This window comes from Takifugu flavidus, chromosome 4 (assembly GCF_003711565.1).
Source record: "Takifugu flavidus isolate HTHZ2018 chromosome 4, ASM371156v2, whole genome shotgun sequence".
NCBI lineage: Eukaryota > Metazoa > Chordata > Actinopteri > Tetraodontiformes > Tetraodontidae > Takifugu > Takifugu flavidus.
The window spans coordinates 12,346,181-12,373,380 of record NC_079523.1 but is presented as its reverse complement, the minus strand read 5'-3'; the positions used below and the strand labels follow the sequence as shown (position 1 = coordinate 12,373,380).

Here is a 27,200-nt window from a genome sequence, read left to right as displayed (position 1 = left end):
GAATCATGTAGCTTCTCCTCAACCTTTCTTTGTTTGCAATTCATCGCCAGCTCTATATTAAATCCACGGTGGTCCCTGGTGACTTGCATGGAGGAATGAGAAATTAGTCATTACTGTAATTTAATGATTTCTAACCGAACAAGAGGCAGCTTGGATCAGTAACATAGCAGCCCTCTGCTCCCTTCCTCTTCAGCAGCATCCCTTAGGTATGATCTCTGGGAGTGAGCCATCTAAATTCTTGCTTAATTAATTCTGTTTAAGGAGCTTTCTGCAGTGAATGCGTCGTTTCAATTACAGCTGGAAATTGACTTAAAACACACAAATTCCCCACAAAGCGATCGTTGTTTTACAGCCAACCTTCCAATTGGTATTTTCTTCACTAGTGTTGATTTATTTGGCATTGGTGGCTTCTGTTTACAGGAATATCACCAAAATTCTTGTCCATGGTATTTGTTGAACCGTCACAGTTAGTGTTTTGTTAATGTTAGTGTTCTAACATTTGAAGATGGGCAACAGTAGACCTTTCTCTAAAAATAAAACAAAACAAAATTAAATAAATAAAAAAAACTTTCTAAACAGGGAAATCTATTTACTTCGATTTATTGAGATAATATTGACATTTGTCATCGATACGAGTCACCGGGCTTTGAAAACAACATTAAAATGTATGACCCTCGGCGACCCCTAGTCAAACATCATTAAAGTTTCACTGGGTTGTTTTTTGTTTTGTTTTGTTTTGTTTTTTTCAGATTTCACCACTTTGGCATTGTCTTTCAAGAAGACCTGATGTCCTATTAAACATAAGAAAGCCAAACACTTGAAAGTTCCAAATCAACAAAAGGAATAACGGAATAAAAATCTGCATAAGGCTAAAACGGAATTAAAATGCTGATGATCTGAGTAGATCTTTAACACAGATATGCATCAAGAGTCCTGAAATTAACACAAAAGTTTTACATCACAGACTTTTGTTTAAGGAATGATTTTTTTTTTTTTTTGGAATCCAGTCTTTAAGCCAATGACTTCATGGTTGAGTCTTCTAATCCATATAGGAATAATATAATACAAAGAGATCTGGTGGACAGCAGTTCAGACACAACTACTGTAAATAGATTTTTTTTTCTTAAAATGTAATATTTAATTTTTGTTTTAGCGGATCTACAGTCTTCGTCTGCACCATGTATCCTCTTTAATCAGTGGAAGGTCCAAAGTAATTGTCTTTAATGGTCAGTTTCCACATATCCTTCCAAAGTCAGATTCCTCTGGTGTTCCTCAGGTAAATTTCCGGTTCCAGACAAACTTCTCCTGGCAGCAGACGACTATCGCGTGACCTAAAAAAGGAGAGGGAGAGAAACTACTAGCAATCAGAAGAAAATCTGTCACAGTAAAACAAAATATTTGAATCATGAGTAAGTTATAGCACTGTTGAAAAATAAATTAAACTATCTTGTAGTTATTCAAGCCATTAGAGGAAGATATTTTTGATTTGTTAACGTTTTACCACTTTGAGTCAGTCAGAAACACTGAAATATCCTGAATTTTATGTTTACCCCATGAATCGTGTTTCGCTGGCGAACACCCTTGAAAATTCTGTCTATATATTTATTCTTATTATTGTGGTTAGATTTTGCCCTTTTTTCCAGACTTTGCTGAGTATCTGAGATCCAGATCACCAAGGGAAGGAAAACATGTAGTTTGGCCTGAGATGTCTGTTAACACTGGAATAAATGTTTGATGGACTAATTAAACCTGGTATGTTTAATTCATGTCCCTTTCATGAACGGCTGTAATTAGTTCAATGTTCATTTAGGTGTTTGTCCTGGACAACAAGCAGATCGAATTTCAATTACTCTGGCTTGTAAATTTCAAAATTTTCTGTCAGAGTGATTTGAGTTGACTGAACAAATATTCTTTTTTGTTTCAGTCCTTAACTGGAAAAACTGATTTATCTAGTAAACTGCAGTAGTTGTGTGTATTCCAAGCACTCATTTCGGCGGAGTTGAACAGAAAAGCATATTAAGATCCAGCTGTAACACCATGATCATGAGAGGAACGTTTTTGGGGGGGAAATAACTGAAAGGGATGTGAGAACATTGTTCACAGGAGGCAAATTTTCACTTTCTCTTAGTGTCTAATTCTGTGTTACGTCACCGCAACATAACTGCAGCTGGGGAGCTGGTACCTGCTGCGAGAACAGCTGCAAATTCATTTTCACCTCCAAGTGACATGTCAGAGATCATGTGTGTGTGAGTGTGAGAGGAAAATTTGTAATGTGGGTACTGTTGCAACTTGTGAAAATGAATACAAAAAAATGCGGGGATGTGAGTACAAAAAATAGATATTTTTAAAAGAAAATTTCTGAATTAAAGTGTGGCTCAATGTCAAATTTTTAATTTGTCTCGGAGCTAGACATATGGACTTTGTCCCTCCTGCCAACATAAACATGGCTGCATTTCAAAGTCCCTGCTGTGATTGCACAATAACAACAAGTGCAATAGTTAAAAATAGAATTTAGACAATAAATCAGGGACATGATACAAGTAATTAATGCATAAAGATTTCAAATGTGCATGATCAGGTTGGGGACACCTATTCTTGGCTGGCAAAGATTGTAGGAAGACATAATCTCCAGCTGTCTGCAGGGGCCTCTGGAAAAGAAATCTTACAGAGACACCTGTCTGTCACAATCCACACATTCTGAACAATTGTCATGGTACCTGTCTGAAACAAAGGCTGACATGCTTTCTAGTTCTGACTGAAGGGAGGGGGGATGGGATGGAGTAGTTGACAGGCTTCCTAACATCACCAGTGGGATTGGACAGCTAGCTGTTGGTTCCAGGCTATGCAAAGACCAAACATTTGAAAATGACCCTGCATATTGTCAAGACATCCTCGTGACCTGATGTGGCATTACCAAGTGGTGAAGAACCACTATTATATTTGAGACTCTTCAAATATCATTCCTACCACTTTTTCTTGCTCACGATGGCTGCTTTCAATGTATGAACTGATGAGTTGCAAACCCATGTGCTTCAGAATTAAATTCAAACATCTTGGGTAAATAGGAGAACCTTCTTCCTTTTCTTCAATGACACTGTGTGTGTGTGTGTGTGTGTGTGTGTGTGTGTGTGTGTGTGTGTGTGTGTGTGTGTGTGTGTGTGTGATTGACTGGAAGTTTCTGTTGCATTCATTCCTCAGAAATATGTTAAGCAACTTTAAGGCTTGGCCACTGAGCCCTCCAGCATGCAAAACCGCTGCCTCTCAGTGGGAGGCCACAAGCACGAATCGACCCCCACTGACTCTCCAATCAAAAAAGAGTGAAGGTTCTGAAAGGTTCTACTAGCCACCTGGACCCCTGCTTGTCTGTGCCTCTGTTTCTGCGTGAGGGGCTATGAATTCTTAACCTGGCTAAAATTAAAAAAAAGAAAAAAAGAATTGGGGGAAAAAAGCACTGCTTCATCCAGGCCTCCCGTTGACATGAATAATGGACGAAGAAACACAAATACAGGCAGTTGGTGAGTCAGACATTTGAGACATTTGGCCATGATGGATGGCCGGGGGCCCATCACCCCCCCCCACACACACACACACACACCATGCCGCCATCAACGTCAGGTATATCAGACCCCAAAATACATGTCCAAACAGAAGTTCCGGTCATCACTGAAAGTGCAACTTCTTGGGTCTTCTAGCATATACTCAGTATCTACTACTCAGTTTCTTTGAGGGATTTGCTTCTATTTGCCTGTTTTGTTTTTCTCTTAGCTTTTCTTGCTTTTGTGGTCTTCCCACTCTAACACGCAACATGCAAGCAAGTCTGGCGTGACTTTTTTTTTTTTTTAAAGATGGGACCTGACTCAAGTCGGCTCCCTGAGACGGAATCGTTATCTGGAGTCATCCCGGAGGCAACATGTTTGAATTTTGGCCAGGCAGCTCAATGGCGCGCAATCGTGTTGCTTTGTGATAATTGATTTTTTCTTTTACAAAGTTGTCCTGCACTTTATGCATCTATATCTCATTTATCACATAACTACACTCTATGAATTTTGAGTGCCACTGCAAACTATCCCCACCATTTATTAAAAAGCAACGTTCCTTGAAAGGGCACTCAGTTTGGAATGTGGGAGGAGACACATCCAAGCAATTGATGGCCTGTTCAGAAAACCGCAAACAAAACCTTGTAGTTTTGAAGCTATGATGCTAAAGGCTGACCCTGAGATACAGTCAATTTAGTAAATTGATTTAAAATGAAAAATATGATATATTAAATAAGTCGGCATGGTGTCAGCACTGTCACCATACTGTGTGTGACAGTATGGTGGGAGATAGGGGACTTGATAGCTCCTTGACACTGTAAGGGCTTCAAACACATCAAGTGGGATTAAGATGCATTCATTAATTTGGCACATGGTGCATATTCATTTCTTTTAAATAGTCAGTTTTGTAGACATGAAACCAATAATAGATCCCAGGATATGTTATTCAACAGCACAAGCAATATATAAAGGTTATCAAATAAAATATTTAGAGGATGAATTACTTTAAACATGTCAATTTTATGTGTGCAAGTTCATTTTCTTAATTTGTGAGTCAAAAATGAAGTGAAACCTTTAAGCTAGCTAATGCAGAGTATTCAAGTATTGCCAGGTGCAGTTCTGAATACACACACAGTATTTATGATTTAGCTTTCTATTTAAGCAACAACATTTCCCATTTTTGTCTTTGCCTGCCATCACCCAGCTTGACTTTCTTAACTTTAAACCCCAGCGCCCAAGAAATTTCTTATTCCTCCGCCTCCCCTTTCTCCCCCCTTTATTAAAATATAGCATCTGTGAAGAGATGCAACATTTAAGCAGTTAAAATAAAAATGAAACAACAAAACGACTGACAGAAAGCCAGTGATATCACTAAAAGATTCATAACCTATTTGCAGTGACGGGTCAAGTCATGTTGAAAAGGTTTTTCATGCTAAAAAAATAAATAAAACAATATTTATAAAAGGATATTTTTAAAACCTTAAACTGTCATTGACTACTACTAATCTGAAGTCACTTTGTATTAAAAAAATAATAACAAAATGGTTATAAATATAGCTTTGTTTTACCAGCAATGACTCACTTACAGTAGGCCGTGGCAACACTATATAAATGATGCAGAGGCATTTCTTATCTTTTTTTTTTTTCAAAATGATCCAGTGTAATGGTTATTTCTGCCTGTTCAATTGTTCGGAATGGTAATCAGTGGGTTGAGGGTCGTTTTTTAGACATTTCGATATAATTACATCCAGAGGTGAATATGTAAACTACTACTATCTTCTGTTGGAAGTCAATCCCTTCATGAAACGCTTCAGTGGTATTCTCCTGTGGCTCACATCTTCCTCTCCGGCTGCCTCCCACTCCGCCTGCTCTCAAGTGAGCTTGATAAAAGAGATTGTCTCTCGTGCTCTCTTAAGCTCATTTATTCTCAGGTTATCTTTCACAATACTATTGTCCTGTTATCTGGGGCCATGAATCTCTGCAGTTGTTTCTCTCTGGATTTGACAATGGGATTTATTTCCAGCTAAAATAAACCCACCTTGGTTGTCTTGACTTTATTTCCCGTACTGCAGCTCCATCCTTTGAGATCTGGCAGCACTTTACACTCTTCCCCATCCATGCAGGGATGCATCTGGCACCACCACTTCTGTGCAACTATGGATGCTGTAGAAGAAAAAATGAGGGGTGGGAATTAATAAATCCTGTAGGCCATTGTGAATTGAAAGTCTGGCTTTGGTGTCTTTCTCCTCTTTTTTTTACACAGATCATCTGACTGCCAAAAGACTGATCTTTGGCTGGATGAGGAGACCGTTCAGTCCTGTGAGTTTCAGGTCTGAATTAAAGTGTGGCTCAATGTCAAGCCAGAATGTAGGATGTTCGGATGAAGGAGGAGGGATGATAAAACAGGAGTCAAGGTCTTAAGCTGCTCACAGGAGACCTTGGGGAGAAACAGCTTCCCCTGACATTTCCCGAAAGTGAAGAAAAAAATAATAACTGTCAAAACTCAAGGAAGACCCTGTCAGAGGCATTACAGTGAAAAGAGGAGATAGGGATCAATTCACCTGTAACTAAGGTCATCTTTGACATGATATTACCTGACCTTGCCTTCTGCCTTTTCTGTTCGAAACATGATCTAATACAGCCCCTGAACAATGAAATGGTGGGCGATTTGATTTTGAAGGATCCAAAGCTGCTCGGATCCATGAATCGGATCCAACCACTTCCGCCTACATAGGCAACGAAACAAGCGCCAGAGGAAGAGCAGCAGGTGTGACAGTTTTGCAGTCTTTTGCATCATGTCCCGGGAATAAAATCAGAAATACGAGAAGGAAAAGGAGACATCAAGCATACCGTCTACACATGATGGCGCCGCTCTCGTCGTTCCTGCCACCTGTCCAGGAAAGCAGGAGCATTTGACAGTCTGGGATCTCTCTTCAATCTTGTTCTTGTTGCAGCATCGGTGTGCAGCAATTACCTCACATGTTCCTGCTTTCACGTGGACTGAAAGCACAAGAAGGTGCAACAGGTAGATTAATGACTCTCTTCAATGAAATGTTTCAATAGCAACATAGAAGTACTAATACATTTTTGACAAATACACACATCTGGATCTTTTTCAACAATATTTTAGGGAATATAAACTTGGGTGTTTGTACTAGTGGCATATTATTGCCAACAATTTTGGTTAAAATTAAGCGGCATCTATTAATCATGTATGTTGACAGGTGCTGCTGAACTGCATGGAAAACCAGCAGTTCTTTATTCTAGAATATGTATGTAGAAAAAATTGCTATTGAGGTGAAATATGCTCCCTGGCTAATGTCTGCTTCCAGCTGCAGGTCTGAATAAATCTTGTGTGGAATATTTAAAATCATTGCATTGCACTGTAGTCTTTCACAATTCACATGGTAAAGGTCAGGTAAAGTGCCATTCAATTATCACTACTGGCTCAAAATAATATTAAACTAAATAATATAGTGGATCATTGATGCTTACAGTCATCTCAACCTTCCCCTAAATACTGACATTACACAGATCCAAGGTGTATCTCATTATTAAACCTTTTTTGAGAACTTTTGAGAAAAGCCCAGTGATGAAAACATGCACATGAAGCATTTACCTGGGGAACAATATACAATCTCCACTGGCAACCAATGATGCACCAAAACATGTTTATTTAACAAAATGATCACAATAAAACACAATTAACACCACTAAAGCGCTGTTTAGACTAGAGGATTGCAATATTAATCATATTACTTTGTGCTGCTGTTAATTTTGATCAAATGTCAATATCTGGTTTAAATTCATGACTTTTTTGCATGACCATTCAGATCATCTCTTGTGTATTTACACACAGCAATCACGATTAGAATGTTAAAAAAAACAGCTTAAAAGTTTTGACATTCTTTTCAGACGAGTCTTGATTATTCCTGTAAAGATTTTCTATTTAGAACTTGACTTCAGAATAGATTGCAGCGAACCTCAATCTTCCCATTAGCCGGCAATCCAAAAATCTCATTTACAACATTAAAAACATTTTGCTTGCAATCAATAAGGCACTATTCACATTCCCACAAAAGGCATGACAACAATTGCCAACAGCCGACAGAAACCTACTGATGCAAAGACAGGTCAGGCTCGGTGTCCTTGATGTGATTATCTTTAAGCCAGCAGCACAACCCCCGGGTCAAAGTTAATTTCAAAAGTTGCAATAGTTGGGCTAAAATATTCCAACTTCATTTAAGAGGTAAATCAATGTGGACAATAGGCAATCACAGAGGTGGAAAGACCAATGACAATCATTGTTAATCAAACCCTGAAACGTGTTTGCCAGTTTTACAAATTGCCGCCGTCATGATTTATAATTAGTATATGAGTATAAATAAGGTTTTATAGCAAAAATGGAATTAGATGTAAAGAAATACAATGTGACTTGTGACATTTGTGAAAAGTTGGAATAAAAAGGCAATAGGAGCTGCTTTGGAGCAGTTGACTCATTACAGCTGTCTAAGCAAGTAGTTTCGACTGTCAGAACTGTAAAGCTGGAGGGCCTGGCAAAGGTCGCCAAATGTGCGGCCACACGTTAAAACCACCACATGGCATCGACTGGAACAGAGGGGTGATGGTGCTCCCTGACCCCTCAGGGCACGGAAGTCTGAGCAAGCTGTGGTGAATTGTTATAGAAGAAACAACGGTGACCTCTGTTGGATCACACAGTGAGTGTGAGATCTGAGAGGCAGTGGGGCAAAGAGAGAGTAAATACAGGTTGCTGGGAGCAGGAATGACGCACGGCATTAATGGGCACAAAAAGATTTAAAGAAAAGAAAAAGGAAAATACAGTAGCGGTGAAATATGTCTTTATTGCCATACAAATTGTATGAGGCTTTGAGTATGCTCAAACAACCCAGTCACAAATCTTGAAGAAATCATCATCATTAGTAGGTCGATGATTGACTTCATAGTCGTGTCAGCTGATCTGCGGACATATGTTTTGGACGGGTGAAGAGAGGAGCAGAGCTGTCAACTGATCACTATCTGGTGGTGAGTTGGATCAGGTGGAGGGGCACCGCGCGGACCTGGGAACGCTGGTGGGGGAACCCGTCAGGCTGGTCTTTAACTCCCATCTCCAACAGAGCTTTGATCGCGTTCTGGGGGCAGTAGGGAACATGGAGTCTGAATGGGCCACGTTCCATTCCACCATTGTCGAGGCAGCTGCCACGAGTTGCGGCTGCAAGGCCGCTGGTGCTGGTTGTGGCAGTAATCCCCATACCCAATGGTGGACACCAGAGGTGAGGGAAGCCATCAGGCTGAAGAAAGAGGCCTACAGGTCATGGCTGGTCTGTGGGTCTCCGGAAGCAGCTGACCGGTACAGGTTGGCTTTTTTCTTTTTTCAAGAGTGGGGACCAGAGGGTGTGTTCCAACTATAGGGGGATCACACTCCTCAGCCTCCCTGGGAAAGTCTATGCCAGGGTGCTGGAAAAGAGGATTAGATCGATAGTCGAACCTCTGATCGAGGAGCAACAATGCAGGTTTTGCCCCGGTTGTGGAACCAAGGATCAGCTCTTTACCCTTGCTGGGGTGCTTGAGGGGGGTTGGGAGTTCGCCCAACCAGTCCACATGTGCTTCGTGGACTTGGAAAAGGCCTATGATCGGGTCCCCAGGAGCATGCTGTGGGGGGTGCTCCAAGAGTATGGGGTGGATGGTCCCTTGATAAGGGCTGTCCAGTCCCTGTACCGAAGGAGCAGGAGCTTGGTCCAGATAGCCGGTTGTAAGTCGGACTCGTTACCAGTGAGGGTGGGACTCCACCAGGGCTGCCCTTTGTCACCGGTTCTGTTCTTAACTTTTATGGACAGAATTTCTAGGCGCAGCCAGGGAGTGGAGGGTGTCGAGTTTGGTGGGCAGAAGATCTCGTCGCTGCTTTTTGCGGATGACATAGTTCTTCTGGCGCCATCAAACAGGGACCTCCAACACATGCTGGGGCGGTTCGCGACCGAGTGTGAAGCGGCAGGGATGCGGATCAGCACCTCCAAGTCAGAGTCCATGGTCCTCACTTAGAAAAAGGTAGAGTGCCTTCTCCGGGTCAGGGAGGAGGTCCTGCCTCAGGTGGAGGACTTCAAGTATCTTGGGATCTTGTTCACGAGTGAGGGTAGGATGGAATGGGAGATCGACAGGTGGATCGGAGCGGAGTCCACAGTGATGCGGGCGTTTAACCGATCTGTCATGGTAAACAAGGAGCTGAGCCAGAAGGTGAAGCTCTCGATTTACCAGTCGATCTACGTCCGAGTCCTCACCTATGGCCATCAACATTGGGTGATGACCAAAAGAACGAGATCACGGATACAAGCAGCCGAAATGAGTTTCCTCCGCAGGGTGGCTGGGCTCAACCTTAGAGATAGGGTGAGAAGCTCGGACATCCGGGAGGAGCTCAGAATAGAACCTCTGCTTCTCCACATCGAAATGAGTCAGCTGGGGTGGCTCGGGCCAGGATGCCTTCCGGATGCCTCCCTTTAGAGGTGTTCCTGACATGTCCCACCGGGAGGAGGCCTCGTGGTCGGACTAGGTGGAGGGATTACCGGTACATGTCTTGCCTGGCTTGGGAGCGGCTGGGGGTATGATGGAGGAACTGATGAAAGTGGCCGGGGAGAGGGCTGTCTGGGCATCCCTCCTGAAGCTGCTGCCCCCGCGCCCCGGACCCGGAGAAGCGGGAGAAAACGAAACGAAAAACATAAACCATTCAGTTCCTTGAGCCATACACTCACTCACTCACTTTCTACCGCTTGTTCCTCCACTGAGGGTCACGGGGGGACTGGAGCCTATCCCAGCTCAATGGGCGGAGGCAGGGTACACCCTGGACTGGACACCAGTCAATCGCAGGGCTAACACATATAGACAAACAACCATTCTCTCTCACACTCACACCTACGGGCAATTTTAGAGTTTCCAATTAGCCTAATCCCCAATCATGTATGTCTTTGGACTGTGGGAGGAAGCCGGAGTACCCCACGCAGGCACAGGGAGAACATGCAAACTCCACACAGAAAGTCCCCAATCAATCCCAACCGGGGATCGAACCCGGGGCCTTCTTGCTGTGAGGCCACAGTGCTAACCACCACACCACCGTGCCGCCCTTTGAGCCATACAGTAAACACTAAACATCCAGGTGCAGCGATCAGGTGACAATCATCTGACTGGGACAGGAAGTGACATCTGCACATTGGGAGCACCTTGTTTTTTAATACCTTTAGGTCAATTTAAACAAATTCAGGTTTTGAAAACATACCTTAAAGGAGTTTTGGTTCCACAAATAAAATAAAAGACAAACTTGTGCTGCAAGTAGTAAAAAAAAGTGCTCACTAACGCAAAATGCAACAACACAGATCTTTGATGAGGGTTTTCAAAAGAGGGCTTTGGTTTTCAGAGGTAAAAAAAAAAGAAAGCAAACTTTACCAACAGATCAATGTTAACCCTGTGCACATATGATCCACGTAAAAAAAGAACAAAAATCACAAACAAGCTGGTGTTCAATTCTTTCTTCATCTTACACAATAAGGCTGGAGAGAATACACCATATCCTAAAGGGCACTTTGACAAATGGGGAGAGTCTTTCCATCTGTCCCACTACCATGAGAAAAGGGATGGAGGCTGTGTAAATAGCTCCCACCACCTGTGATCAATACATTTCTATTAAAGCATTTAGGACTGTCATCATTGAGAATCAGCAGACATGCGTGTCAGCACAAGGGAGAGATGAGAGAGAAAGAAAGGTGAAAGGATGGGAACCGCTAATGAGAATTGATATATGGGCAAATCGTTCAGCCAATCAATAGCGCTCTGAAATAAAGCACTCTACTCTACAATAAGTCTCATCGATCTCTGATTGACTCATTCTAATAAACAGCTGAAAGCCACCTGAACCTGGAGGGCAGGAAAGAAGGACGCCGAGATTCTTTTTGTTTACTGTTTACTTTGCCAAACTTACAAAAGATGGGATGACACCTTTGTGAGTTGTCTTGGAAAAGTTATTAAATGTTAATGAAGTCTCAGAATATTCTCTCACAGTTTAAGTGCAGCCAAGAAATACAAAAAGCGAACACCAAAAGCTCAGACTTACTAAATATGGTAACAAACAGATTGTTTTGGACAGAATGTGGGACATCTAATTGAATATTTGTTTTGGAAATTAAAATCATTTTAGCATTGTTGTTACTTACAACACCACATTCAAGATTTTTTTTTCCCAAAAATTGCATTGTGGTAATTCGTCCCTAAATTTAAATTGGACTATTCTTTATTTTTCTTGTACTTTATCTCATTCTCTTCTTGCATCTTTGGTTGGTTTATCTATTTGTTTCTTTATCTCCTACTGTTTTTCCTGCAACACTTTCTGTCTAACATTTGAATATAACTACGTTTTTTGTGATATATATGCTGTGGTCAAACATTTCACAGTAAATGCAAGAAAAGAAAATTCAATGCAATATGTAATTTGTAATCCACGAGGGCTACATCCAAGTATCCAAACATTTAACTGGCAGTAAGATGAACTTTGTCACAAATAAAAATGTATGTCATATCTCGAAAACAATTATTTAATTTATAAAATCTGACAACAGAGGGAAGTGCTTTGCATGAGTTTGGCAGCAATAGGAACCTTGAAAAAGAATATCTAAGCCCTTTATCAATGATGGAGGACATTTTTAAATGAGACTCTAAGGTGAAACTCTTGACATCAGAAGCAGAAAAATATTACACTTCTGTCCTACTGTTTGTGTATGTGTGTGTGTGTGTGTGTGTGTCTACCTATATACCTATATTTGTAGATATAAGTATATTTCTTTTGGAGCTACCACATAAATATTAATATATTTTTAAAAATCTAAGAGAAAAATCAACAATGAGTTGCTTTTTTTTTCTTGATTAGCAACATAGAGCTAACCTTGATTGCGAAATACAATATAATTACTTTCATAATGTCTGGAACACATGTGCCGAGAGGAAATAATCAGCAAATCACAGGTGGGATTCATAATATTATCAGACGGTATCAGCTGTACACACTCCACAGCACATCTTCATGCCTCTTCAGGCAGCTGAAATCACATGGTAAATGAGCATAATTTGTTAAATATATTAACAATTTATCCTGGTTGTGTTTATAAAAACAATTATGTTGCAGTGAAACACTAATCAACAACCTGACATGAAGTGTGAGGATCAAACAGGTGCACTTGACAGGCATTGGTAACCAATCACAGGGGGCTCAATTGAGAGTCCAAAAATGTTCAGTTGAATTAACGTCAAATGAAATGCTATTTGCTGACCGAGTTGTTGACATGAACAGATGTATTGGCCTGACATGAAGCAAACGTCTTTATCCACTGAGGCGTGAGGCAATAAGTCTAGCTTCACTAGGTTTCCTCTACAGAAACAGCAACACAGTATATATTTCCTCTATCTTGATTATCTCATGTGCTTTGCTACTAGCAACCCTTTTTTTTTTTTGCATCTGACAACTCAGAAATGCTGAAAACAATGAGGCTGCACACCCAGAGCCCAATAGCAGTGCATCTATAAAAACAGGCATTGCAGGCCATAAAATGGAGACTCGTGAATTACTAATAATTCAAATCATATTGGTTTGGTCCAGATATGTGAGGATAACCCATTTGTGCTGCATGGAATGCTTCTTCATGCTGAACACAAATAACAACATATTTTTTTACACAAAACAGATCCTGTGGAGTCACTACAGCTTTTAACATTAACTGTGTATCCAAACGGGAGACAACCGAAACAGTCCAGTTGCTAAGATTCAACTACCAGAATTACCATGACCTGGATGACTAAGAACCTTCACAGACTCACAAAACACAGCTCATTGTTTTTTTCATATTATTATTTTCAGAAATATATTTTTCTTGTCATAACGAAAATTAAAAAATATCAATGTGTAGCAAAAATTCATCATTCAGGCTGTTTTATGTCTGTTTTTGACCCACTAGATCAGGGATGCCAGAATCCAATCCTTGAGGGCAGCAGTAAGGCTGGATTTTCTGTCCTACCAGAAATTCTAACATATATCACAGAAAAGGCTTCCTATTCGGTAGACATTGCTTCCACCTGGGATCCTTAGAGGAAGAATTTTCTGCCTAGTGGGACAGAAAACCTGGCTCAAGTGCAGCCCTTGAGGACTGGATTTGGCCACCCCTAAATTTGGGGGGGGGGGGGGGGGGGTTTTGGGTTTGTTTTTTTTTAAAATGAGCATTGGCTTCACACTTTACATGATGGAAACATTAGGCAGTCTCTGCTAGTTGTCAAGTACAGAACGGTTCCTGATAGACCCACGTACATTTCTGACTGATGGAAATTAGTCTTGGTTACTGAAAGACAAATGAAATGTAGGACAAATTACCGAATCTCAAAAAACAGTTTCATGTCAAGGTGTGGCTACAATGCTTCCTACATGGATTCAGAAAGTGGCGAGACTTACATCGATCTGCTGTTATAGCGATTTTAATTGATGTTGTACTATTCATCTTTATATAGGAAAGAGGCTTGTAACAGTCCTGAGAATATCCATGCCATATACTGTTTAAAAGTTCATGTGACATATCCAATCCACATGGGAGTAAAAACATTGGAATTGGGTCACTTGAACCATGTAATGTAAAGGCAGTCTACCATGAGAAGTCAAACCAAGCATCAAGCCAATAATCACCCATCATAGCATGAAGCATTTGATAACAGGATGCTTTCAATTTGTAAAATAAACCATGCTATTGCTTTGTTCCTCTAGCTAAGCTTCTTGAAGAGGATGATCGCTAACCTGAATTAATGAGGACTTTAGCAATTGAGATGATGTTCTTGCCAGTTCCATTATTCTGGCTGTCCAACAGGAGTCTCTCCAGGAATGCCATAGCTTTTTGAGTGAAAGACTAAAGTTGTGACACCTTGGAACAGAAGCAGTGACAGAAAAAGACTGGACCACAGACGCAAGGACGCTGGGGCCCTGACATGGTTTCTCATTCTCCAGACAGTCACTGAAAAAAAGAGGTGGCAAAAGTATTCACATTCTGTACTGAGGTACAAGTGCAGATTTTGTCAAAAAACAACTCTCGTAAAAGTAGCAAGTACTGATTCAATGTTTCTACTCAAGTAAGTAGAGCCTCAGAAATGTACTGAAAAGTTAAAAAAAAAAGTTTTAAAAAAAAGTAGTTTCTTTTATGTTGTTCATGAAATACAATATATCCTTGTATAATTTTACAAAACAAGAAAAGTTCAGAAAGAATAATCAAGAATCATTCTTTGAGCCACCAATATCAAACAGTTATCTTAAATATGGCCATAAAGGGGAAATGGCTGTACTTCTTCTTTTGATTTTCTATCCAGATAGTTACATCTTTTAAACCACCTGGTCATCCGTGGAGGTAAAAAGTGCAGTCTGCCTGTTTTCACAATATAAGGCAGGGGTGCCTGAATCCAGTCTTCATGGGCCACAGTTGAGCCGGGTTTTATGTCCTGTCAGGCAGAAAATATTTCCTCCAAGCGATATTTACCTGGTAGGATGAAAAAATAAGCATTTCCTGCCTAGCAGGACAGAAAACCTGGCCTGTTTATTGTCCTTGAAGACTGGATTTGCAGATATTTGTGTGCAAAAAATATAAATCCTTCAGGAAGTACAGATACCTAAAAAAAATCTAAGGTGCAGTAAGTTCTCACCTTTGCTGAAAATCTGATACAGGATTCAGACACGAGACAACCCTCAGCTTTATTTCCCTCAATTCACCAGGATCTTCTGCCACAGTGCACACGTGGCTTTCTCATCATTAATCAGCTCATTGCCCGAAGATAGAGAATGAAGGGTGTCTATACAGGAGAGGCTTCTACAAGCAAGCAAGCAAGCCAGTGAAAACCCAGTGGCAGACTGTCAATCAAATAATATACCGTATCATTATGCCTGGACACAGGTTATACTAGAGTTAGTTGAGCAGATGACAAACTAGCAAAGAAGTAAAACTGTGTAAATAGACTGACATGGAGTTTTGGGTAGGACTTCAGGGATAAGTTGTGTATGTGTGTTTTTCCAGCGTGGCTGAAGTTGGTACCTAGTCATTGTGCTATTGGGGCAATTCTAAGGTCACTGAAACCTCACTGTACTGTTTGTGAATGAAAGCCCTACATTTACTGGACTGGGAATCGAAGGGTTGCCTAAGTGCCTTCCAGCAAGGTACCAAACCCCTAAATGTTAAGAGCACATAGATATTTTGTTACATAGATACCTGTGATCCAACCAATCTGCTAAACATTAACACTTATGGCTGTTACATATCAGTACACAGAATATCTGCATTATTATTCAAAACACATTACAAAAGAATGGGGCCTAATAACATTGCTGAAGTTTTTTTTCCTAATAATCATGGTGCAATAAACAATATACTCAGCATTGCTTTGCCATTACTGTGTTTGCCTCAACAGAAGAAAACAGAATAGATCCTCTTCCCCAGCCTGGGGGTCTCTCATCTGAGATGCATGCATGCTGGTTTTCTGTCAAGCACATGTCATGTGTGCTCTAAATGGCTGCCATCTCCACTCTGCTCAACTGAATCCCCATATTTTTTATCTCAAGCACACTCTGCCCATGCCTTTCAGAGCTAAATGGTAGACTGAGTGTCATGAAACCTGGACGACTGTTCATCTGAAGCGAGACAAGGGGGCACTCGTTCAAACAGTCCACTTCTGTATCAACGACAGAATGGCAATGATCCGTCACGCAGATGTGTCCATCTTCATTAGGGGGTGGAAGCAATGGGTTGTATTCAAAGCAACAGTCTGAAAATGAAGGATATTTACACAAGCCAATCTACTTTTTGACTCAATAGCACTGCTAACACAGATAGCATTTTTCAAAACTTCTTCCGAAAAAATATATCTTATCCAATAAAAAACTAATTTGTTAAATTGCACGCCTGAGGATGCTATTAAAGAAGCGTCCGAGCCGACGACCAGCTGACAGCTCAGTATGAATGTTATTGTTTTTAATACACCGTGCTACCAAGAAATATATCGACAAAGCTTTTAAAAAAGTCGTTTCAGGAGACCTGCCATCACATTTTACGCTCCAGCCTGTTCACAACAATCTCAGATGCTCAGCCTCGGTTTTATGGTCCAATGTGGATACTCGGCAGTGCACTTAGTTCCAGAGCTAGCCAGAAGATGGAAGAAGGCATTTGCTAGATGGCACTTTTAAAAGCTAACTTTTACCTTAATTCAGTCAGTGTCCAGCCTTAAGGGTATAACTACCAGGACATGTAGCTTTATTTTAAATAGAACCAAAAAAATGCACCACCCAAGTATGAACAGCTAACAAGTATCCCTCCAAATTTCCCTTCTGACATCACCTGACTACAAATAGCTACTCATGTATGTCTCTTAGGATTTGGATGATCAACCTGCATGCATAAGAGCTTTCTGCACTATGTGCTCAGGATAAACTGCGTTATATTAATGACCAGGCCTGCAAGAGAGGCCATCCACCTTTTGGACAGAATTTTTATGTAAACCTATATCCAGGACCCATTGTGGCTGCTTTTAATGGCAGCAGGGAACCAGCCATTAGAGGGAAAAACATTCCAAATTAACCCATTACAATATCATGCCTTTAAAAGCCTTTCCTTTCCTGTGTGACAGGATTTTATTGGCTTTTTCTCTGTAAAGACCTAGCCTGGGTTTTGCAACAGTACGCCCCATAAGACACCGGGTGATGAAGCATGAGGCAAAATATTGTATAAAAAGATTGATTCTGTTCCACTGTATGATCATATTTGATCATATTTGATTTTATGCTTTTTGTGCCTCATTACAACAGTGCATAATTAGCTTGCACCTTCTGCCTGTAAAGATTCATCATTCAACCACTGAGTCACTCTGGAAATAGACTGTGTGTGTATATATATTTATATATACATATACAAACATATATATATATATATATATATATATACATATACAAACATATATATATATATATATACATACATACACACGTGCGTGTGTGTATATATACGGTATATGTGTGTGTGTGTGTGTGTGTGTGTGTGTATATATATATATATGTATATATATGTATGTATATATATACAGTACATCATTTTTATAATAATAAAACTGATATTGCATTAGCTTATACTAATTATCACACCAGATGAAAAATTTCCCAGAACACCAACATTTTTCCACTGTGCAGTTTTTGATTAAAAAAAGAAACAAGAGATTTTTGGGTTTCGGCACCTTAAACTGATATCGATAGTGGCATTCTCACTTAAGGCCCTCGATTGATCTATAATTAATCAACGACCATTCCACCTTTCGTTACTTGTCATTCAGGACATTCCAAGGGGACATCCCTCGCATCTATCTTCCTTTTATTTATGCCTCTGCAGTCTGAGCGCACTATAAACCCAACAGGTGGTCAGTCCTCTTTGAAGTGGGCGCCACGGGATCCATCCAGACATCAGGAGGTCAATATCAAACATGTTTGAAAAGATGAGGGGCTAACTAACATGGCTCTGAGTAGCAACGATCAGCTCAGCTGAGTTTATGTGACCATTGATGGAGCAAAGTGTGCAAGATGATTCATTTTGCTTAGTGTTACGCCACTAAGTATCCCTATTTGTCATACATTCTTTAAATGCCTTGCGAGCATCCAGAGCAAATACTTTACTTCGAATAAGGTAATTAATAGTGCTGATACTGTTCGAAAAGCTGCGTGGCAACTTACCGTCAATATATTCCTTGAACACAGCATTAAATTGTTGGGCTTTATGACCAGTGAGCACCATTTGTAGAGTTAGATGCCTTCGCTAACAGTGAACACCAAAGAAGGCAGAAGCTTTATTTGCACCTCTGCAAATGTAACACGGCGAGCGTGCAGGACGTGCTTAACTGCGCGGTTCTCTAGCTGCAGCAAGATAAAGCAGCGGGGTCGTTACAAAGTGTTGAGGACAGCAGAGACGATCGTTAGTACACACTTAGTGATATTTCCGCCATCTGCACCTCCTGCTGCCTATACGACCATGTACTCTGGCAGGAAGCAGACATGACTGAACACAAGAGGATTGGGCTGAAAAAAATTCTTTCCCATTACATTAGTCAGCCAACCAGCATCTCTCATATACCAACATATTTTATATAGATGTATCCATTAAAAAGTAGCTATTATATTTCTTGTTAATATTATTATTGCCCTAATAGCTTATAACTACCAAAGGGGTGCTTATGGCTTATTTTTAAACCAATATAATACGCTTTCATATAGATCTGCAATTTTGGAGGGTGCAAGTTTTGATTCAACTCATCTGTATCTCCACCCTGTCATATAGGCACATCTTTTCATATTTAATTAATATTATGGGCATCTTTGTACCGTTTAATTATATGAAAGGTTTGTTAGTCCTCATTCACTTTAATGAACTCAGACATCAATTGAAACGATAACAGAAATAACATTTCCATGGAGAACCAACAGGCCAGTCGACCACCCGCGAAAAACCTAAAAAGTAATGTCCCAGTTCAAAATGCATGTAATGCATGGATGCATTCCATTATTCATAAAGAAATAGCGAAACAGGAATAAACACTTCGGCTGCAAATCTGTTGGAAAGCCACGTCTATAAACCCTGTGTTCAATCACATTAATGGCAGTCTTGAACTTGTTGTAGAAGGATGCCTCGACTGCAAGCGCCCAGACTAAAAATACGTACAGCTTTCTCTCTTTTGTCCATTTTTTTTTTTTTTTTTTTTTCAGAATGGGTCTGTAACTACATCTGGAAGCTGAAAAAAGCCCTAATGAAAGGTTTATCAATTGCACTAATTTCTGTAACTAGCCCATTAATTGAACATAGCAACACCCATCCAGTATTCTCTTATATAACACAGTAGGCAGAGCGGAGAATTGCAGGCACTAACAAATTAATCACCACAAAACCAATTTTTCAACACATCAAATGTTCAGCAAAACTAGAGAGTGAGCAATGTGAGCAATGCCGTGGCCAATTAGGTGAGCCTCCTTTCGCCTCAACAATGCATAGACAATTAACACCAATACAACTGAGTAACTTTAAAGGGGTCAGTTGTAATTGCAGAATTAGGGTTGGCTTTTAGTTTATAAGATCTAATTACCACTTCACAGTTAGCACTTCTCTCCTAATTGCATTCAACAGCCTAAATCATTATCGCCAGGCCTTGGGTACCCATCGAAATCCCAAAAAAATCTTCATTTCTTTCTGTTTCATAATAGCTGGAGGTTACTCATAATGTGGCATGGGAAAATGGGTTTACTATTAAGCTGTAATTACTGAGCAAATGGAGATAGAGGACTGTTGGCATATCAGATTCAGATGCAGTGCGGGATCTATCTGCCATAATGAGCCTTTGCTCTTGGCTATTGTCCTGGTCAGTTGGTTTGGGAGGATAGATTAGATGTGATTTGAATTTAAAACTCAGATTAAGTGAGATTTCATTTGCTATCAGTTGAATCTAGGGCGTCTTAATGCATTCGTGCAAGATTTTTTTTTCCGCCTGATGGCTTTTTATTATACTTTAGTTTAGTTCTTATTTATTTAAATATCAAAAATCTATTTGTTGCTGAGGCTAAATTCATTCAAGTTTTACAAATAATTCATTGTTTGGTTATTCTGTGTGTCTCATGATCTGGCAGCCATCTTGGTGGCTTTACATACACTCAGCTGCCAGTGGGTGTACAGCTACCACTGTAAGGGACAAAACGTCCAGTGTGCCGGCTAATAACATAACCCTATTGACGACTGTCCAGGAAATGGTCAACAAAGGTACGTTATTCATATGCTCAAGTCAGAAGAGCGCACACACACAATCATTTGTGGCCAGTAGAGTCACTGCATCACTGATTACCACTAAACCCCTATTGAATAGCCGAATGGTCATTTTGTATAATCTAGGTTGGATAACAAAACAATGGGCTGTATATAAAGTACAGTAAGTGTGATTAATAAAGAGGGGACAAAATGTTCTTGTTTGTACAATTGTAGGAATAATTATGAATGCTTAGTTGTACATTTTATTAAATTTTGGCTGGTAAAAAGAGTATCAAAAACCAGCATTTATCTTGTATTTATAGTAGATGATGGAGTGTCTAACTACAAGCATCACGAAACCAACACACATGTAGTTCACATGATTAAAACAATGTTTAAAAAGAATAGAAGTTAAACTAATTACATTCTGCACACACACAGACGCACACAGAGAAACGCTCCAATGCCACACACAGCCGCTCAACAGTTACAGCTGCCATTCAGATGCGTATAGCGGAGGACATCTGATGGTTTTCTAATCTGTGTAGCTGCCACGAGGAGATGGGCCGAGCTGACCCCTGTCATCCCTCCAGTGAATCTCAAGCAGCCCCACATCTCCATCTCAATCTGCCTGCACCCACTGTCTCCGTCCACCACTGTGTCTTCCACCTGCTCTCCAAATGTCAGGACAAATACAGCCGCATTTCCGCGCGTCCCAGGGGTGGTGCTGACCTGCTCCGCCGCCACTTGGTATAATGTCATGCTACCCCTGGGCAAGGGTTCCTGACCTGCTGTGTAGTGTTACCGCAGTACAACGGAAATTGTGCAATGCAATATAATGCATGAAAAGGCACGTACAAAAAGGAGAAATAGTATATATACATATACATTTGACACCTCCATCAGTTTTGGCCATTCATCCATTTTACAAGATTGTTATCTTTCAATGCACTGACTTGTATTTCCCTGTTTGTCAGAAATATTGTTCCGGCTTCCATTTTGATGTTTGCCTGCTAACCATTCCTAAATCAGTAAAAGCAATGATAAAATATGATGAAATGATAAAATAAATTCAACAACAATTCAACAATTCAAAACCTTATACAGACAGACGAGGATTATTAGCTTCATTAGATATTATTTTTTTGTTTTTTTTTTGTTTTAAATAATCAGCCTCACTGAAGCAACATGCCTGCTGCTTAATTCAGAAACCCCCTCATGTATGAAATATTTGCCTTAGAACAGTTTTCCCTCCAGGCTGGCACAAAGAAACAATTTATCTGGTAAGCATATTTTAATTTGGAATTGTTATGAATGTGACACATAATAAATATTTTAAAGAATAAAGGCAAGCAAAATAATGCATTTATGTGGGTTTCTGGTCATTAATTTGGCCTCTGGCGACTTAGTTTGTTCCTGATAATAGAAACACAAACAAAAAGGAAAATGGAGGAAATGTTAAAACCATGTTGCCAAGAACTCAATGACACCACCACCACCCCCACCCCGCAAAAAAAAGCTTAAAACACCAGCTAAACAGAGAGGCTTTAGAGGAAGCTTTTACAGAAAGCAAATATTGAAATATATTTATAAATTCCAATGAAAGCCTGGATTGGCTTTTGCAGTATTACACCAGCTGTGTGAGAAAGAGAGAGAGAGAGAGAGCACATGTTTGTCCGTCCCTGTGTATGGGAGAGTGATTAAAACATGGTCGTGGCCTCGTTTTACAAGCAACCTGAACAATAATATTACATCCGATCTGTAAGCAGAGATGCTGCCATGTTGCATCACACAGTCTCAGAGGAAGACTCATTTTATCACACTTGTTTTCCTTTCAGCCTTATTTGAGCATTTGCCCTCACAGACACTGGCCAACCAAGCCCTAAAGAGCTTGTCTGTACCGTACAGCTAACAGAGTAAGAAGTATCCAAGTATCACTACAACTGAGGAACGAGGCCTCCATTTGACCCAATCGCAACATCGGTCTAAGTCCCATCGACAGAACCAAACCAAATTGTCCGGCCTCGAGGTTCTTGTTATCGTGCTCAACCATTTTCTCGTCCAGCTTCTCCATCTCTGCTCTTTAATGAGCTGTTAATGAATGCACATGGTGCTTTGGGGGATCCAGTGGGTCTTATTATAGGGGTCCACGCGTCTGCGCTGTGGGTTCCGCTTGCTCCCATCAGGCTGCGGTGAAATTTTCAATTTCTCTGGCGATGTCCCTGCATCAATAAACAGAGGGACTAAAGAGGTTTGTTTATTGGCCCCACCTTGGCTCGACCTCCGTGGCTCAGCGTAAGGCAGCGTGATTACCTGAGTGTCAGCGCAACCCGAGGAGAGCAAGGGCTTCTCTAAGGGCAAATCACAGGAATAAGTGCACAAACCCAGAGAGCAGCGCCAATGCAAAACCCAAAGAGACGGCAATGTTAGCCTAAAGATTTCAAGGTTTATCCATTTGAAACAGGATGGATTTCCTACTGTACTGTCAGTCTTGTTGACAGATCGCATTGGCGAAAACAAGAGGTTAAATAATCTGGCTCGTCACTGTAGTGTTGCTGTGTGGGCCAGATGGACGTGAGGTAGGTTGTGACTTTATGCAAGATTGCCAAACCTTATTTCCACAATAAACATCTATTGAATGGCAGTGGTCAAAATTGGCATATGCAGCCACACAGAGAGAGGCGTCCCTTTAGATGTGAAGGGGTTTTTCACAATCTTATACACTGAAGATGGAATAAAAGACAATAATTTCAAGAGCACCAAGTGTAATAAGGGATGGTTATTTCTGATAAATGCTTGCAGTTCTCTGCTTTTAGCGAGAAGACTGTAATGGGAAGGTCATGAAAAGAAGAAAGGTTGATAGATTTAGAGGTAGGGTTATGGTAGGAAAGAAAAAAGTATTTAGCATTACTCTGGCCTGTGCAAATAAGGAACAAAAACAAACTAATAAGCTCATTCAAACATCATGTGAATGAGAAAACTGTTCTCAAAAGTCTTGTTTTCCTTGTCCCTAATCCCCCCACATGTATGTTTGTATGCCACAGGGCTGAAAGTAATAAATGACGTTTTCTGTCTTTTTAAAAGGAAATCATCTGCAATTAGTACATTTGGATTATCAATAAATGGTCCTTTTTATTGTATTGCATATTCTATCGTATAAAATTTAATGGAACAAAAACAGTGCAGCTACAGGGCAGTGCTTGGGGGTGATTTCCTGCTCTCCCTATTTCCATAAGAGGTTGAGGAGCAGGTTGAGTAAGAGGGGCCGAATGATTATTAAAATGGAGAATGAAGCGATTAAATCAAAGCAAATAGTGCTGGAACCACAAGATGAGAAAGCGCATCCAGATTTAATGATACCTATGATAAAGGCATTTCTGATGCTCATGGGTTGACTTGAATACATAAAATATATGTACTCTGGCCTCTATCACACTTGCTCTTGTCCAAGGGTTAAGGTTAGGAAAAGTCCTGCTCCCTAAGAGTTGTCAATGAACATTCATCCAGGTCGAAGAGATTTTTTGGCTTGAGAGAATTCAACTGGACTTTCTTTAGTTTTTCAAAGATGTTTCCCATCTAATCCAAGAGGCTTCTTCTGTTCTCAATTAACTGGTGGGAATTCCAGAGTTATCTTTACTGTGCTGGCTTACTGAATGGTAATCTTTAAAATTAAAAGGGCTGATCATCCCAGGTGGATTCCGTGGCAACGTTGTAAGTGCCTGGCAAAGTTCAAAAACCTTTGAAGACAGCAACGGTCATGTTTTGGCCAGAGAAGAAAGACAGTTTGAAAAAAGAGTAAATGACGCATCTTTGTGAAAAGCTGAACAGAGAAGGAGGAGGCTTAAGACACCAGTTACTTGCCACCACAGTGCTGTCCTGGGATCCCTCCCAGAATGATTCATAACTTTAAGATGGCCGTCCTGGTCCCAATTAAAGGCTAGAAAATACACTTGCAGTATAGCCTTTCCACTGGCAAAACTATCAGAAAATCTGCAAACAATGAAATACAAGATGATACTGGAGATATATTTGCATCCACTAGTAGTCTCTATTTGTTCCCTCTTCTGAAAAGGAAATTATCATGTTCTCTTTGAACACTTCCTCACAGCTCAGATTTTTTCAGCCATTTTCTCACTCCTCTCGTGCGACGTTTGTCCCGCACTCTAATTTAAGGTTCATTATATCAATGTGAAGTCACATTTTGTACCGAAAAAACTCGGCCCACTCTGTGAAGCGGAATCTTTTGAAAAGGTCTCATTCTGTCACTCCCGTCCTTTCTTTCTCTACCCCTCATACCCGCTCATATACATGCTCGCTCGCTTTCTCTAACCAGTCTGACTTTTCCCAGGTCACACTTCACTTGTTTAATGTCAAAACTGGTGGATTTCCAACAAGGTAAGGCACACAGTGGGCAAACAGAAAAACAAGCAGGAGTCCTGATAATTATGTCGGTTTCGTGTGGAGAGTCAGTGATGTGACCTCTGAACTGGACTGTCAAGAACCGGCAATGCCATACAGTACCGGGAGTGCCCTGCTGGTTTATTCAGAAATTACTCATTTACGAACGTCCACCTGTTTCTAAATCCACAGGATGGGGCCAGGTGTCATTCAGATGATTAGTCCAAATTCTCCTGGATATTTTCTTGGCCATTGTGTTGGGACTTGGAAACTAACGTTTTTTTATGCGTGAGCTGTTCTTTTCACACCTTCAAATCTGAAAACAACAAAAACCTGACCCTCAACCCACCCTGACCTTACAGGCACCCCTGAGCTTTGAGTTAGTCCTTCATCTTTAAATATATTTTTTTAATAGGGCGGCCCAAAATATTACCATACAAAGATGGTCCTACCCATTCACATGAGTGTAATGTGTGTATTAACTGCCAAATGTGCAATGTGTAATGGAAACACACATGCGCCCGTGCAGTTGCCTACCTATGTGGCTTCTGTGTGATGATGCACCAGTCAGCTGTCCCCAGAGAGACACCATACAGATGGTCAGCAGCAGCGCCCTTCTGCACACACTCTGTAGGTCCCTCTCCTGCATTCTGGTTAGAAAAAAGAAAATATCATCATCATCATCATCATCATCACATTTTGATCATCCCAACATTGTTGCATTGAGGCTGCTCTCTTGCCTCCGTGCCAATGATCTCCCACTGCTTTAGGTCAATTAGAGAAATCACAGAGATTAACTGGACACCTCCGCAGCTTTAATGGCATACCTGCGGAGCGGCCACGTTCTGCCAGGAAAAGGAAAATGATTAGAGCCAAAGTGCAGGCCTACTGTTAAAGCGCAGCACAGAGTTAATTAGATATCAAGTAGGAATTTTGTTTTTTGACAAATTTGTGCCGCTGATGAACAACACATGCTGACCTTTGGGAGCAGGCAGCGTAGAATCAATGTCTTGTTAGCAGCTTTCATCAAAGGCACGCCGCTAACAAGACAAAGACTGAAAATGAGATTATTTCCTCCTCCTAATACACTGCTCACAGCATATTTGAGTGTGGTGAAACACTAAGCAGCCAATATTTTACATCTATTACACGCAGTATTATTAGAAATTGTGGATGGATGGATGGACGGACGGACAGATGGAATATTACTTATAGTAGCAATTCCATTTGCAGAAATGGTTGCAAGTATGTAAATAATGACAGTAAAAAATATGAATAAATAAGTGTAATATGCAATGGATCCTAAGGATCCTGGACATTTTTCAGCAGAATATTTATAAGACATTTACAGTTTATAACTCCAATCAAAGAAAGAGCAATCTAAATGTTGCATGTGTGCCTGCAAAACAGGACCAACCAGCTTCATCCCTGCCTAGACATATAGATTACAGTACATCGTTTCCCAAATGGGGGACTTTGACAGGTCACCATATGGGAATCTGAAAAGCAAGCACGTGAGAGAACAACTCAATGAAAATGTAGCAGCCTGTAACAGCAGTTTAGATGTGAGGACGGCAAGAGCAAATGAAGTCTGTTTATGCTGCCCATCTCTTTCTCTCCTGCCTGCTGTCGCGCTGCTACCTGGGTGGTGAGAAATGTTGTTTGTGTGGCCTGCCTTAATGTCCTCAGCTCAGTAATCCTCATGTACTTTCACAGGGCTGTTGTCCAGTAATGCTCTCCATCTCCATCAGAGGGGCCCGTTGAGAGCGGAACACGCAGAGACATCAGTGGCTCATCTCGCTGCCAACAGAACTGGCCTCTTCTCTTAGGGGAAGAAGCGGCCAATCGCGGCTTCACTTTGAACTCCGTTCCAGCACCGACGCTCAAATTAGCAAAACGCTTGGTGGATTCACGCAAAGAGATCAGCTCTTGCTTATCAGGCCTGTATACGTCACTGCAACTGCCTCTGCTGGCAGGCAGATTCAGACAACTGATGCAAAGGTGCTGTTACAGCCTGCATGGACTGTAAACATGGCATCTGCAACATTACCATTAGATCTCTAAAGAGATGGATGGAGAAGCTTTGGGCTTATACTCCTCCGTCCAATTAAATGTTGATGTTAAATGTTCCACTTTCTTGGCAGAAGGCGATGCAATACTTTGAGCGAGTTCCTATATTTGTTGCTTTGCTTTACTCAGGGCTCCTTCCCAATGTATGCCCCCCCCCCTCGCTCTCTCTCACTCATCTCTCATAATCATGTATGTTAGAGTCTGACTGAAGGATAGCTGTGACACAGATATGGACCTTTCTACTCCATGGTTGGTATTTAATTACTGCCTGCATGAGATGCGGAACTTTTGCGTCTGTGGTTGTTTATGGTTTTTTAGATTCGCCAGCTGACATCTGGCCTTTCTTTCACCCAAGATTTAA

The 27,200-nt window shown here is 40.8% G+C and overlaps 1 protein-coding gene across 3 annotated transcripts in view; it reads right to left on the bottom strand.

Annotated features, from left to right (window-relative positions):
• Positions 1-584: 584 nt before the first annotated feature.
• The window catches only part of tafa3a (TAFA chemokine like family member 3a), a 72,127-nt gene continuing 45,511 nt past the window's right edge, over positions 585-27,200 (bottom strand). For all 3 annotated transcript variants that reach the window (XM_057030612.1, XM_057030613.1, XM_057030614.1), the window contains 4 exons: positions 25,307-25,419; positions 6,387-6,536; positions 5,575-5,699; positions 585-1,331 (listed from right to left, as the gene is read on the bottom strand). In XM_057030612.1, the coding sequence (XP_056886592.1) occupies positions 1,320-1,331; positions 5,575-5,699; positions 6,387-6,536; positions 25,307-25,418 (399 nt within the window). In that variant the 5' untranslated portion in view covers position 25,419 and the 3' untranslated portion in view covers positions 585-1,319. The remainder of the gene's footprint in view (positions 1,332-5,574; positions 5,700-6,386; positions 6,537-25,306; positions 25,420-27,200) is intronic.